The following is a 15,385-nucleotide window of genomic DNA, read 5'->3' as shown; positions in this document are numbered from 1 at the left end:
GTACTTTCACACACAGACTATAAGTTGTTTATAAAATTACACATTTGACATGAAGCATTCTTATAGAAAATGCTAATGTGTGGATCCTGGTAATGGGTTACAAATCCACAACCATCTGTCACGTTACGTCAATGTCACTTCGGGTTACGTTTATGTCACTACGTCACATCGTGTTACGCCTATGACACTATGTCACTTCGTGTTACGTCTATTTCCCTATGTCTCTTCGTGTTACATCTATGTCACTTCGTCACTTCATGTTACGTCTGTATCACTATGTCACTTCGTGTTACGTCTATGTCACTATGTAACTTCATGTTACTTCTTTGTCACTATGTCACTTCGTGTTACGTCCATGTCACTACGTCACTTCGTGTTACGTCTATGTCTCTATCTCACTTCGTGTTACGTCTATATCACAATGTCACTTCGAGTTACGTCTATGTCACTATGTCACTTCGTGTTACATCTAAGACACTATATCACTTCGTGTTACGTCTTTGACACTATGTCACTTCGTGTTACGTCTATATCACTATGTCACTTCGTGTTACGTCTATATCACTATGTCACTTCGTGTAACGTCTATATCACTACGTCACTTCGTGTTACGTCTATATCACTATGTCACTTTGTGTTACGTCTATATCACTACGTCACTTTGTGTTACGTCTATGGCACTATGTCACTTCGTGTTCCGTCTATATCACTATGTCACTTCGTGTTACGTCTATATCACTATATCACTTCGTGTTACGTCTATATCACTACGTCACTTCGTGTTACATCTATGTCACTATGTTACTTTGTGTTACGTTTATGGCACTATGTCACTTCGTGTTACGTTTATATCACTATGTCACTTCGTGTTCAGTCTAAAACACTATGTCACTTCGTGTGGAATTTACAACAGAGGTGTCGGTAGGATCTTCCGGCTTCAGGGCTGTATGGAGATGTATGTACTTTCACACACAGACTATAACATGTTTAGAGTAATACACATTTGACGTGAAGCATTCTTATAGAAAATGCTAATGTGTGGAACCTGGTAATGGGTTACAACTCCACAACCATCTGTCACATTACGTCAATGTCACTTCGTGTTACGTTTATGTCACTACGTCACATCGTGTTACGCCTATGACACTATGTCACTTCGTGTTACGTCTATTTCCCTCTGTCTCTTCGTGTTACATCTATGTCACTTCGTCACTTCGTGTTACATCTATATCACTATGTCACTTCGTGTTACGTCTATGTCACTATGTAACTTCATGTTACTTCTTTGTCACAACGTAACTTCGTGTTACGTCTATGTCACTACGTCACTTTGTGTTACGTCTATATCACTATATCACTTCGTGTTACGGCTTTATAACTATGTCACTTCGTGTAACATCTATGTCACTATGTTACTTCTTGTTACGTTTATGGCACTATGTCACTTCGTGTTACGTCTATGTTACTATGTCACTTCGTGTAACGTCTAAGACACTATATCACTTCGTGGTACGTCTATGCCACCACTCTGTCACTTCGTGTTATGTCTATATCACTACGTCACTTCGTGCTACGTCTATATCACTGTGTCACTTCGTGTTACGTCTATATCATTATGTCACTTCGTGTAACGTCTATGTCACTATCTCACTTAATGTTACGTCTATATCACTATGACACTTCGTGTGACGTCTATATCAATATGTCACTTGGTGTTACGTCTATATCACTATGTCACTTCATGTTACGCATATGTGACTATGTCACTTCGTGTTACGTCTATATCACTACGTCACTTCGTGTTACGTCTATGTCACTATGTCACTTTGTGTTACGTCTATATCATTATGTCACTTCATGTGACGTCTATGTCACTATCTCACTTAATGTTACGTCTATATCACTATGTCACTTCGTGTTACGTCTATATCACTATCTCACTTCGTGTTACGTCTATATCACTATGTAACTTCGTGTTACGTCTATGTCACTATGTCACTTCGTGATACGTCTATGTCACTACGTCACTTCGTGTTACGTCTATATCATTATGTCACTTCGTGTAACGTCTATGTCACTATCTCACTTAATGTTACGTCTATATCACTATGACACTTCGTGTGACGTCTATATCAATATGTCACTTGGTGTTACGTCTATATCACTATGTCACTTCATGTTACGCATATGTGACTATGTCACTTCGTGTTACATCTATGTCACAACCTCACTTAACATTACATCTATGTCACTTCGTCACTTCGTGTTAAGTTCATGGCACTATGTCACTTCGTGTAACGTCTATATCACTACGTCACTTCGTGTTACGTCTATATCACTGTTGTCACTTCGTGTTACGTCTATATCACTATGTCACTTCGTGTTATGTGTATGTCAGTATATCACTACGTGTTGTATCTATGTCACTGTATCAGTTCGTGTTATGTCTATATCACTATGTCACTTCGTGTTACGTCTATGTCACTATATCACTTCGTGTTACGTCTATGTCACTATGTCACTTCGTGTTACGTCTATATCACTATATCACTTCATGTAGGTCTATATCACTATGTCACTTCGTGTTACGTCTATATCACTATATCACTTCGTGTTACGTCTATATAACTATGTCACTTCGTGTTACATCTATGTCACTATGTTACTTTGTGTTACGTTTATGGCACTATGTCACTTCGTGTTACGTCTATGTTACTATGTCAGTTCGTGTAACGTCTAAGACACTATATCACTTCGTGGTACGTCTATGACACTATGTCACTTCGTGTTACGTCTATATCACTACGTCACTTCGTGTTACGTCTATGTCACTATGTCACTTTGTGTTACGTCTATATCATTATGTCACTTCATGTGACGTCTATGTCACTATCTCACTTAATGTTACGTCTATATCACTATGTCACTTCGTGTTACGTCTATATCACTATCTCACTTCGTGTTACGTCTATATCACTATGTAACTTCGTGTTACGTCTATGTCACTATGTCACTTCGTGATACGTCTATGTCACTACGTCACTTCGTGTTACGTCTATATCACTATGACACTTCGTGTTCCGTCTATATCACTATGTCACTCTTGTTACGTCTATAGCACTATATCACTTCGTGTTACGTTTATGGCACTATGTCACTTCGTGTTACGTCTATATCACTACGTCACTTCGTGTTACGTCTAAGACACTATGTCACTTCATGTTATGTCTCTATCACTATGTCACTTCGTGTTCAGTCTAAAACACTATGTCACTTCGTGTGGAATTTACAACAGATGTGTCGGTAGGATCTTCCGGCTTCAGGGCTGTATGGAGATGTATGTACTTTCACACACAGACTATAACATCTTTAGAGTATTACCCATTTCACGAGAAGCATTATTATAGAAAATGCTAATGTGTGGAACCTGGTAATGGGTTACAACTCCACAACCATCTGTCACGTTACGTCAATGTCACTTCGGGTTACGTTTATGTCACTACGTCACATCGTGTTACGCATATGACACTATGTCACTTCGTGTTATGTCTATGTCACTACGTCACTTCGTGTTACGTCTATGTCACTACGTCACTTCGTGTTACGTGTATGTCACTATGTCACTTCGTGTTACGTCTATGTCACTATGTCACTTCGTGTTACGTCTATGTCACTACGTCAATTCGTGTTACGTCTATGTCACTATCTCACTTAATGTTACGTCTCTATCACTATGTCACTTCGTGTTACGTCTAAGACACTATATCACTTCGTGTTACGTTTATGTCACTACGTCACTTCGTGTTACGTGTATGTCACTATGTCACTTCGTGTTACCTCTATGTCATTATGTCACTTCGTGTTACGTCTATGTCACTACGTCAATTCGTGTTACGTCTATGTGACTATGTCACTTCGCATTACGGTATGTCACTATGTCACTTCGTGTTACGTCTATGACACTATGTCACTTAGTACTACATCTATGCCACTATGTCACTTCGTGTTACATCTTTGTCGCTATGTCACTTGGTGTTACGCCTATGTCACTACGTCACTTCGTGTTACGTCTATGTCACTACGTCACTTCGTGTTACGTCTGTGTCACTATGTCACTTCGTGTTACATCTATGTCACTATGTCACTTCGTGTTACGTCTGTATCACTATGTCACTTCGTGTTACGCCTATGTCACGCTGTCACTTTATGTTACGTCTATGTCACTACGTCACTTTCTGTTACGTCTATGTCACTATGTCACTTCGTGTTACATCTATATCACTTTGTCACTTCATGTTATGTCCATATCACTATGTCACTTCGTGTTACGTCTTTGTCCAATATTTCACTTTGTGTTACGTCTATGTCACTACTTCACTTCGTGTTACGTGTATGTCACTATGTCACTTCGTGTTATGTCTATGTCACTACTTCACTTCGTGTTACGTGTATGTCACTATGTCACTTCGTGTTACGTCTATGTCACTACGTCACTTCGTGTTACGTCTATATCACTATGTCATTTCGTGTTACGTCCGTGTCACTACGTCACTTCGTGTTATGTCTATGTCATTATGTCACTTCGTGTTACGTCTATTTAACTATGTCACTTCGTGTTACGTCTATGTCACTATGTCACTTCGTGTTACGTCTATATCACTACGTCACTTCGTGTTACGTCTATGTAACTATGTCACATCGTGTTACGTCTATGTCACTATGTCGACATATGTGGGGCGGTGGGGTAGCGAAGTTGTTAAGGAATTCGATCGTCACGCCGAGGCCCTTGGTTCGATTCCTCAGGTGGGTACAATGTGTTAAGCCAATTTCAGGAATCCCAGGAGTGATAATTTTGGAATATTGCTAAAAGCAGTGCAAAACTACACGCATTTACTCCAAATATGTATGGGTAGTATACCGATATGATTCACTGCATGGAACCAGAGCGTCCTGACTATAGAGACGGTTGATGACATAAGAAAGTCATTATGTTACCATGCTAAAGTATAAACATAAGACAAAAGCTTTGATAACTCTATAAACATGTCACGTAAACTATTATTGCTTGCTGTTGACTGTCAGAAAGAAGGTTATAGTGATTAGGTTAAAGGTTTAGTTGATATGTATATTATTATGATGATACATGTTAACTATTTATAGTATCAATAGTTGAACATGCTCACATATTTTATTGTCACAGCTGCTCCTACGATATCTGGTCTACCTTCCACATACCGAGTGAACAAGTCCAGTAGATTGCGGCTAGACTGTAGTTTCTACACACGGTCAGCTACAACACCTACATACAGGTGGACGAACAGAGGGTTAACTGTTAGCACAGGGGCCGTACTCAACATAGTCAACATCAACAAGAATCAAGCTGGACGGTACACCTGCACTGCCACGGACACAGTGGGGGCTGACTCAGCAGCTGTCAATGTGGTGGTACAATGTGAGTAGTAGTATGACTTAATGTAGCCTGCAAACACTGGTGGTGGTACAATGTGAGTAGCAGTATACCTTAATGTAGCCTGCAGACACTGGTGGTGGTACAATGTGAGTAGCAGTATACCTTAATGTAGCCTGCAGACACTGGTGGTGGTACAATGTGAGTGGCAGTGTGACTTATGCAGTTCGCAGACACTGGTTGTGAGTGGGAGTGTGACTTAATGTAGCCTGCAGACAATTGTGGTGGTACAATGTGAGTAGCAGTATACCTTAATGTAGCCTGCAGACAATGGTGGTGGTACAATGTGAGTGGCAGTGTGACTTATGCAGTTCGCAGACACTGGTTGTGAGTGGGAGTGTGACTTAATGTAGCCTGCAGACAATTGTGGTGGTACAATGTGAGTAGCAGTATACCTTAATGTAGCCTGCAGACAATGGTGGTGGTACAATGTGAGTTGCAGTGTGACTTATGCAGGTCGCAGACACTGGTTGTGAGTGGGAGTGTGACTTAATGTAGCCTGCAGACACTGGTGGTGGTACAATGTGAGTAGCAGTATACCTTAATGTAGCCTGCAGACACTGGTGGTGATACAATGTGAGTAGCAGTATACCTTAATGTAGCCTGCAGACACTGGTGGTGGTACAATGTGAGTAGCAGTATGACTTAATGTAGCCTGCAGACACTAGTTGTGGTACAATGTGAGTGGGAGTGTGACTTAATGTAGCCTGCAGACAATTGTGGTGGTACAATGTGAGTAGCTGTATGACTTAATGTAGCCTGCAGACACTGGTAGTGGTACAATGTGAGTTGCATTGTGACTTATGCAGGCCTCAGACGCTGGTGGTGGTACAATGTGAGTGGGAGTGTGACTTAATGTAGCCTGCAGACAATGGTGGTGGTACAATGTGAGTGGCAGTGTGACTTATGCAGGTCGCAGACACTGGTTGTGGTACAATGTGAGTGGGAGTGTGACTTAATGTAGCCTGCAGACAATTGTGGTGGTACAATGTGAGTTGCATTGTGACTTATGCAGACCTCAGACGCTGGGGGTGGTCCAATGTGAGTGGCAGTGTGACCAAATGTAGGATTCAGACACAGGTGGTGGTACAATGTGAGTGGCAGTGTTATTTATGTAGGCCGCAGACGCTTGGGGTGGTACAATGTGAGTGGCAGTGTGACCAAATTTAGGATGCAGACACAGGTGGTGGTACAATGTAAGGGGCTGTGTGATTTATGTAGTCCGCAGACGCTGGGGGTGGTACAATGTGAGTGGCAGTGTGACCAAATGTAGGGTGCAGACACTGGTGGTGGTACAATGTGAGTGGCAGTGTGACTTAATGTAGGGTGCAGACACTGGTGGTGGTACAATGTAAGGGGCAGGGTGACCTAATGTCGGGTGCAGACACTGGTGGTGGTACAATGTGAGTGGCAGTGTGACCAAATGTAGGTTGCAGACACTGGTGGTGGTACAATGTGAGTGGCAGTGTGTCTTAATGTAGGGTGCAGACGCTGGTGGTGGTACGGTGTATATGCTCTTGTTCAGGGTTACATGCATACATGGTATCGCCAAACATTCGGATTGTATAGATTAGTTGTTACACAAGCACATGGTCGTTGATGTGTCGCCTGTAGCATGCACATCATGAAAAAATGTGTGTATTTTATTCTGTTAAAGAAAACGAGTTATGAAGTCCGGTGATTTATTGCTGCACATGTGCTGGGGAAGCTGGTAAGATATTTCGTGCTCACCGATAACCTGGGATCTAAGGAAGCTTATTATATATATATTATTATATACAAGGAATTGTGATATGTTTAATCTTTTAAAACGTATTTGCGATTTCCTATGTGTAACCGTCATCGTTATGAACACTGCTCTTTGTTTGCACAACATTGAATTAATATACCAATAATAATCTTTCACTTGGTTCAAATTAAGATTATGTCAATGTCCAAACACACCCATGATAGCACAATCACAAGTGAAAACGTATTTTCAATGTAAAAAATGGAATCATTTGAAAAACAGGAACATCTTGCATCCATAAATCGGAATGGTTCTTGAGCACTGTTGTTAAAGCCTCTAGATTCACCATTTTTAAATCATGGAAGAGGAAATGATATGTTCACTCTTGTAAAGCTTGTTTGCAATGTCCTATGTGTAACCATCCCAATAATGAACACTGCTCTTGGTTTGCACAACATTATTTAATGAGTTATTTGTAAATTAGGAACAATCATTATAAATTACCTATAAGAGTAACTGGATTAATGAACCAATAACAAACTTTCATTTGGTTCAAATTAAGATTATGGTAATGTCGAAACACACCCATACAAGCCCAAACACACTTTGTCTCAGTAGAAACGTATTTTTCACTGTAAAGATTGGACGCGTTTGAAAAACAGGAACATCTTTGCATCTGTAAATCGGAATGGTTCTTGAGCACTGTTGTTAACGCCTCTTGCTTGTAGATTCACCTGCCATATCTGGCCTCCCATCAACATACCAATTGAATGAGTCAGCTACTTTAAGACTGGACTGTAGTTCATATACAACACATGGCAACCCTTCTGCAACAACCTACAGTTGGTCACATGGAGGATCATCTGTCACTAGAGGAGCTGTACTGACAAGAAGCAGCATCAATAGGAGTAAGGGAGGGGAATACAGTTGTACTGCCAGTAACACAGTAGGATCAGACATTGCCTCCGTCAACGTAACCATACTATGTAAGCATATTTCGTTTACTTCTTTTCGAGGCATAGAAGAGGAAATTGTGATATGTTCAATCGTGTTAAGCTTATTTGCAATGGCTCATGTGTAACCATCGCCATAATGAACACTGCTCTTAGTTTGCACACACCCATACAAGCCCAAACACACTTTGTCTCAGCAGAAACGTATTTTTCACTATAAAGATAGGAAGCATTTGAAAAACAGGAACATCTTTGCATCTGTAAATCGAAATTGGTCTTGAGCACAGTTGTTAACACTTCTTGCTTGTAGATTCACCTGCCATATCTGGCCTCCCATCCACGTACCAAGTGACTGAGTCAGCTACTTTAAGACTGGACTGTAGTATATATACAACACATGGCAACCCACAAGCAACAACCTACAGTTGGTCACATGGAGGGTCAACTGTCAGTAGAGGAGCTGTACTGACAAGAAGCAGCATCAATAGGAGTCAAGGAGGGGCGTACACCTGTACTGCCAGAAATACAGTAGGATCAGACTCTGCCTCCGTCAACGTGACCATACTATGCAAGCATATTTCGTTTACTTCTTTTCGAGGCATAGAAGAGGAAATTGTGATATGTTCAATCGTGTTAAGCTTATTTGCAATGTCCTATTGTAACCATCGCCATAATGAACACTGCTCTTGGTTTGCACAATATTATGTAATGAGTAATTTGTAAATTAGGACCAATCACCATATATTAACTATAAGAGTAACTGGATTAATGAACTAATAACAAACTTTCATTTGGTTCAAATTAAGATTATGGTAATGTCGAAACACACCCATACAAGCCCAAACCCATTTTGTCTGAAGAGAAACGTATTTTTCACTGTAAAGATTGGACGCATTTGAAAAACAGGAACATCTTTGCATCCATAAATCGGAATGTTTCTTGAGCTCTGATGTTAACGCCTCTTCCTTGTAGATTCACCTGACATATCTGGCCTCCATTCAACGTACCAAGTGACTGAGTCAGCTACTTTAAGACTGGACTGTAGTTCATATACAACACATGGCAACCCTTCTGCAACAACCTACACTTGGTCACATGGAGGGTCAACTGTCAGTAGAGGAGCTGTACTGACAAGAAGCAGCATCAATAGGAGTAAGGGAGGGGAATACAGTTGTACTGCCAGTAACACAGTAGGATCAGACATCGCCTCCGTCAACGTAACCATACTATGTAAGCATATTTCGTTTACTTCTTTTCGAGGCATAGAAGAGGAAATTGTGATATGTTCAATCGTGTTAAGCTTATTTGCAATGGCTCATGTGTAACCATCGCCATAATGAACACTGCTCTTAGTTTGCACACACCCATACAAGCCCAAACACACTTTGTCTCAGCAGAAACGTATTTTTCACTATAAAGATAGGAAGCATTTGAAAAACAGGAACATCTTTGCATATGTAAATCGAAATTGGTCTTGAGCACTGTTGTTAACACTTCTTGCTTGTAGATTCACCTGACATATCTGGCCTCCCATCCACGTACCAAGTGACTGAGTCAGCTACTTTAAGACTGGACTGTAGTTCACACACAACACATGGCAACCCTTCTGCAACAACCTACAGTTGGTCACATGGAGGGTCAACTGTCAGTAGAGGAGCTGTACTGACAAAAAGCAGCATCAGTAGGAGTCAGGGAGGGGCGTACACCTGTACTGCCAGAAACACAGTAGGATCAGAATCTGCCTCCGTCAACGTAGACGTAAGATGTAAGCAAATTTTGTTTACTTCTTTTCCAGGCATGGCAGAGGAAATTGTTATAGTTCCAAACGTATTTGTAATGTTATCTGTGTAAGCATCATCATTATGAACAACGCTCTTGGTTTGAACATCATTTATTAATAAGTAATTTCTAAGTTATGATTAATCGTTATATATTCTAAACAAAACTGTATGAACAAAACACATAACAATTATTGTTTGAATTTGTTGAATATTTGAACGCATGTTGATTTGTAAACGAACCTAAGACACCTAAAACACCTATAACTTAATAGAAACTTATGTTTAACTGCCATTTTCACGTATCCAGTCTCTGAAGTAGCGCAACTACACAAACACATCTTGTAAACCTCCAGTGATGCATTACCATTGTTACAGCAGGTTGTTCTTTTCTCCGAAACTCCCTCTGCCCACGGGATTCTCGAGCTGTGCGCTTTTGACTGAGAACTTTCGAGTGCTACAATTGAAATTTCAGAATTAAAGTATGTCAATTAAACAAAAATGCATCTTCATATCTGTCGGTTTATAAGTCAGATATAAACTTTCTCATATGGCTAACCGTGAAAATAATGCACTCCAGCTCAAGGAACATCCGTTGGGCCTACGGCCTGCGGGCTTTTCCTTTGCCGGACTGCATTATTTTCACGGATAGCCCGCACAGGCCTTTTATATCCTATATTTAGGGAACCCCGGAGATAATTTTCACATTCGTGAAGATATGTTAATTAAACATAAAGGAGCAGTAGGAAAGTATGTCATAGTAAAGAGTTGATGCATTTGAAAGACTTGGACGTCCTTGCATCCATAGATATAATTGGTTCTGGACCAGTATTGATGCATCTTCTTGCTTGTAGATTCACCTGATATATCTGGCCTCCCATCCACGTACCAAGTGACTGAGTCAGCTACTTTAAGACTGGACTGTAGTTCATATACAACACATGGCAACCCTTCTGCAACAACCTACAGTTGGTCACATGGAGGGTCATCTGTCGGTAGAAGAGCTGTACTGACAAGAAGCAGCATCAGTAGGAGTCAGGGAGGGGCGTACACCTGTACTGTCAGGAACACAGTAGGATCAGACTCTGCCTCCGTCAACGTGACCATACTATGTAAGCATATATTGTTTACTTCTTTTCGAGGCATAGACGGGGAAATTGTGATATGTTCAATCGTGTTGAGCTTATTTGCAATGTCCTATGGGTAACCATCGCCATAATGAACACTGCACTTGGTTTGCACAACATTATCTAATGAGTAATTTTTAAATTAGGACCAATCATTATATATTACCTATAAGAGTAACTGGATAATTGAACCAAAAACAAACTTTCATTTGGTTCAAATTAAGATTGTGTTAATGTCGAAACGCACCCATACAAGCCCAAACACACTCTGTCTCAGTAGAAACGTATTTTTCACTATAAAGATAGGAAGCATTTGAAAAACAGGAACATCTTGCACCTGTAAATCGAAATTGGTCTTGAGCACTGTTGTTAACACTTCTTGCTTGTAGATTCACCTGACATATCTGGCCTCCCATCCACGTACCAAGTGACTGAGTCAGCTACTTTAAGACTGGACTGTAGTTCACACACAACACAGGGCAACCCATCTGCAACAACCTACAGTTGGTCACGTGGAGGGTCATCTGTCGGTAGAGGAGCTGTACTGACAAGAAGCAGCATCAGTAGGAGTCAGGGAGGGGCGTACACCTGTACTGCCAGAAACACAGTAGGATCAGAATCTGCCTCCGTCAACGTAGACGTAAGATGTAAGCAAATTTTGTTTACTTCTTTTCCAGGCATGGCAGAGGAAATTGTTATAGTTCCAAACGTATTTGTAATGTTATCTGTGTAAGCATCATCATTATGAACAACGCTCTTGGTTTGAACACCATTTATTAATAAGTAATTTCTAAGTTATGATTAATCGTTATATATTCTAATCGAAACTGTATTAACAAAACATATAACAATTATTGTTTGAATTTGTTGAATATTTGAACGCATGTTGATTTGTGAACGACTCTAAGACACCTAAAACACCTATAACTTAATAGAAACTTATGTGTAACTGCCATTTTCACGTATCTAGTCTCTGAAGCAGCGCAACTACACACACACATCTTATAAACCTCCAGTGATGCATTACCATTGTTACAGCAGGTTGTTCTTTTCACCGAAAATCCCTTTGCCCACGGGATTCTCGAGCTGTGCACTTTTGACTGAGAACTTTCGAGTGCTACAATTGAAATTTCAGAATTAAAGTAATGTAAATTAAATAAAAATGCATCTTCATATCCTTCGGTTTATAAGTCAGATATAAACCTTCTCCTATGGCTATCCATGAAAATAAGGCACTCCAACGCAGGAACATATGTTGGGCCTACGGCTTGCGGACTTTTCCTTTGCCGGACTGCATTATTTTCACGGATAGCCCACGGAGGCGGTTTATATCCTATACTTAGGGAATCCAGGAGATAATTTTCACATTCGTGAGGTATGTTAATTAGACAGAAAGGACCGGTATGTCATAGTAAAGAGTTGATGCATTTGAAAGACTTGAACATCCTTGCATCCATAGATATAATTGGTTCTGAACCAGTATTGATGAATCTTCTTGCTTGTAGATTCACCTGAAATATCTGGCCTCCCATCCACGTACCAAGTGACTGAGTCAGCCACTTTAAGGCTGGACTGTAGTTCATATACAACACAGGGCAATCCTTCTGCAACATCCTACACTTGGTCACATGGAGGGTCAACTGTCGGTAGAGGAGCTGTACTGACAAGAAGCAGCATCAGTAGGAGTCAGGGAGGGGCGTACACCTGTACTGTCAGAAACACAGTAGGATCGGACTCTGCCTCCGTCAACGTGACCATACTATGTAAGCATATTTCGTTTACTTCTTTTCGAGGCATAGACGAGGAAATTGTGATATGTTCAATCGTGTTAAGCTTATTTGCAATGTCCTATGTGTAACCATCGCCATAATGAACACTGCTCTTGGTTTGAACACCATTTATTAATAAGTAATTTCTAAGTTGTGATTAATCGTTATATATTCTAATCGAAACTGTATTAACAAAACATATAACAATTATTGTTTGAAATTGTTGAATATTTGAACGCATGTTGATTTGTAAACGAACCTAAGACACCTAAAACACCTATAACTTAATAGAAACTTATGTTTAACTGCCATTTTCACGTATCCAGTCTCTGAAGCAGCGCAACTACACACACACATCTTATAAACCTCCAGTGATGCATTACCATTGTTACAGCAGGTTGTTCTTTTCTCCGAAAATCCCTCTGCCCACGGGATTCTCGAGCTGTGCGCTTTTGACTGAGAACTTTCGAGTGCTACAATTGAAATTTCAGAATTAAAGTAATGTCAATTAAACAAAAATGCATCTTCATATCTGTCGGTTTATAAGTCAGATATAAACCTTCTCCTATGGCTATCCGTGAAAATAATGCACTCCAGCGCAGGGACATCCGTTGGGCCTACGGCCTGCGGGCTTTTCCTTTGCCGGACTGCAATATATTCACAGATAGCCCGCACAGGCGGTTTATATCCTATACTTAGGGAATCCCGGAGATAATTTTCACATTCGTGAAGATATGTTAAATAAACAGAAAGGAGCAGTAGGAAAGTATGTCATAGTAAAGAGTTGATGCATTTGAAAGACTTGGACATCCTTGCATCCATAGATATAATTGGTTATGGACCAGTATTGATGAATCTTCTTGCTTGTAGATTCACCTGAAATATCTGGCCTCCCATCCACGTACCAAGTGAATGAGTCAGCTACTTTAAGACTGGACTGTAGTTCATATACAAGACAGGGCAACCCACAAGCAGCAACCTACAGTTGGTCACATGGAGGGTCATCTGTCGGTAGAGGAGCTGTACTGACAAGAAGCAGCATCAGTAGGAGTCAGGGAGGGGCGTACACCTGTACTGTCAGAAACACAGTAGGATCAGACTCTGCCTCCGTCAACGTAACCATACTATGTAAGCATATTTCGTTTACTTCTTTTCGAGGCATAGACGGGGAAATTGTGATATGTTCAATCGTGTTAAGCTTATTTGCAATGTCCCATGTGTAACCATCGCCATAATGAACACTGCTCTTGGTTTGCACAACATTATTTAATGAGTAATTTGTAAATTAGGACCAATCACTATATATTAACTATAAGAGGAACTGGATTAATGGACCAATGACAAACTTTAATTTGGTTCAAATTAAGATTATAGTAATGTCGAAACACACCAATACAAGCACAAACACTTTGTTTCAATAGAAACGTATTTTTTACTTAAAAGATTGGAAGCATTTGAAAAACAGGAAAATCTTTGCATCCGTCAATCGAAATGGGTCTTGAGCACTGTCGTTAACACTTCTTGCTTGTAGATTCACCTGAAATATCTGGCCTCCCATCAACGTTCCAAGTGACTGAGTCAGCTACTTTAAGACTGGACTGTAGTTCATATACAACACATGGCAACCCTTCTGCAACAACCTACAGTTGGTCACATGGAGGGTCATCTGTCGGTAGAAGAGCTGTACTGACAAGAAGCAGCATCAGTAGGAGTCAGGGAGGGGCGTACACCTGTACTGTCAGAAACACAGTAGGATCAGACTCTGCCTCCGTCAACGTGACCATACTATGTAAGCATATATCGTTTACTTCTTTTCGAGGCATAGACGGGGAAATTGTGATATGTTCAATCGTGTTAAGCTTATTTGCAATGTCCTATGTGTAACCATCGCCATAATGAACACTGCTCTTGGTTTGCAGAACTTTATTTAATGAGTAATTTGTAAATTAGGACCAATCACCATATATTAACTATAAGAGTAACTGGATTAATGAACCAATAACAAACTTTCATTTGGTTCAAATTAAGATTATAGTAATGTCAAAACACACCCATACAAACCCAAACCAATTTTGTCTCAAGAGAAACGTATTTTTCACTATAAAGATTGGACGCATTTGAAAAACAGGAACATCTTTGCATCCATAAATCGGAATGGTTCTTGAACTCTGTTGTTAACGCCTCTTGCTTGAAGATTCACCTGCCATATCTGGCCTCCCATCAACATACCAAGTGACTGAGTCAGCTACTTTAAGACTGGACTGTAGTTCATATACAACACATGGCTACCCTTCTGCAACAACCTACAGTTGGTCACATGGAGGGTCAACTGTCAGTAGAAGAGCTGTACTGACAAGAAGCAGCATCAGTAGGAGTCAGGGAGGGGCGTACACCTGTACTGCCAGAAACACAGTAGGATCAGATTCTGCCTCCGTCAACGTAGACGTAAGATGTAAGCAAATTTTGTTTACTTCTTTTCCAGGCATGGCAGAGGAAATTGTTATAGTTCCAAACGTATTTGTAATGTTATCTGTGTAAGCATCATCATTATGAACAACGCTC

The 15,385-nt window shown here is 40.4% G+C and overlaps 1 protein-coding gene across 2 annotated transcripts in view; it reads left to right on the top strand.

Annotated features, from left to right (window-relative positions):
* LOC124150171 (hemicentin-1-like) overlaps positions 1-15,385 on the top strand; it is a 262,470-nt gene that overhangs the window by 5,670 nt on the left and 241,415 nt on the right. For both annotated transcript variants that reach the window (XM_048386989.1, XM_048386988.1), the window contains exons 4-14: positions 5,201-5,452; positions 7,925-8,182; positions 8,460-8,717; positions 9,122-9,379; positions 9,657-9,914; positions 10,782-11,039; positions 11,444-11,701; positions 12,560-12,817; positions 13,694-13,951; positions 14,355-14,612; positions 15,018-15,275. In XM_048386989.1, coding sequence (XP_048242946.1) covers positions 5,201-5,452; positions 7,925-8,182; positions 8,460-8,717; positions 9,122-9,379; positions 9,657-9,914; positions 10,782-11,039; positions 11,444-11,701; positions 12,560-12,817; positions 13,694-13,951; positions 14,355-14,612; positions 15,018-15,275 — 2,832 coding nt within the window. The remainder of the gene's footprint in view (positions 1-5,200; positions 5,453-7,924; positions 8,183-8,459; positions 8,718-9,121; positions 9,380-9,656; positions 9,915-10,781; positions 11,040-11,443; positions 11,702-12,559; positions 12,818-13,693; positions 13,952-14,354; positions 14,613-15,017; positions 15,276-15,385) is intronic.

The sequence above is a fragment of the Haliotis rufescens genome, unplaced genomic scaffold (genome assembly GCF_023055435.1).
Source record: "Haliotis rufescens isolate VD_foot unplaced genomic scaffold, xgHalRufe1.0.p SCAF_63, whole genome shotgun sequence".
Lineage (NCBI taxonomy): Eukaryota > Metazoa > Mollusca > Gastropoda > Lepetellida > Haliotidae > Haliotis > Haliotis rufescens.
This window is presented reverse-complemented; position numbering and strand designations above follow the sequence as displayed.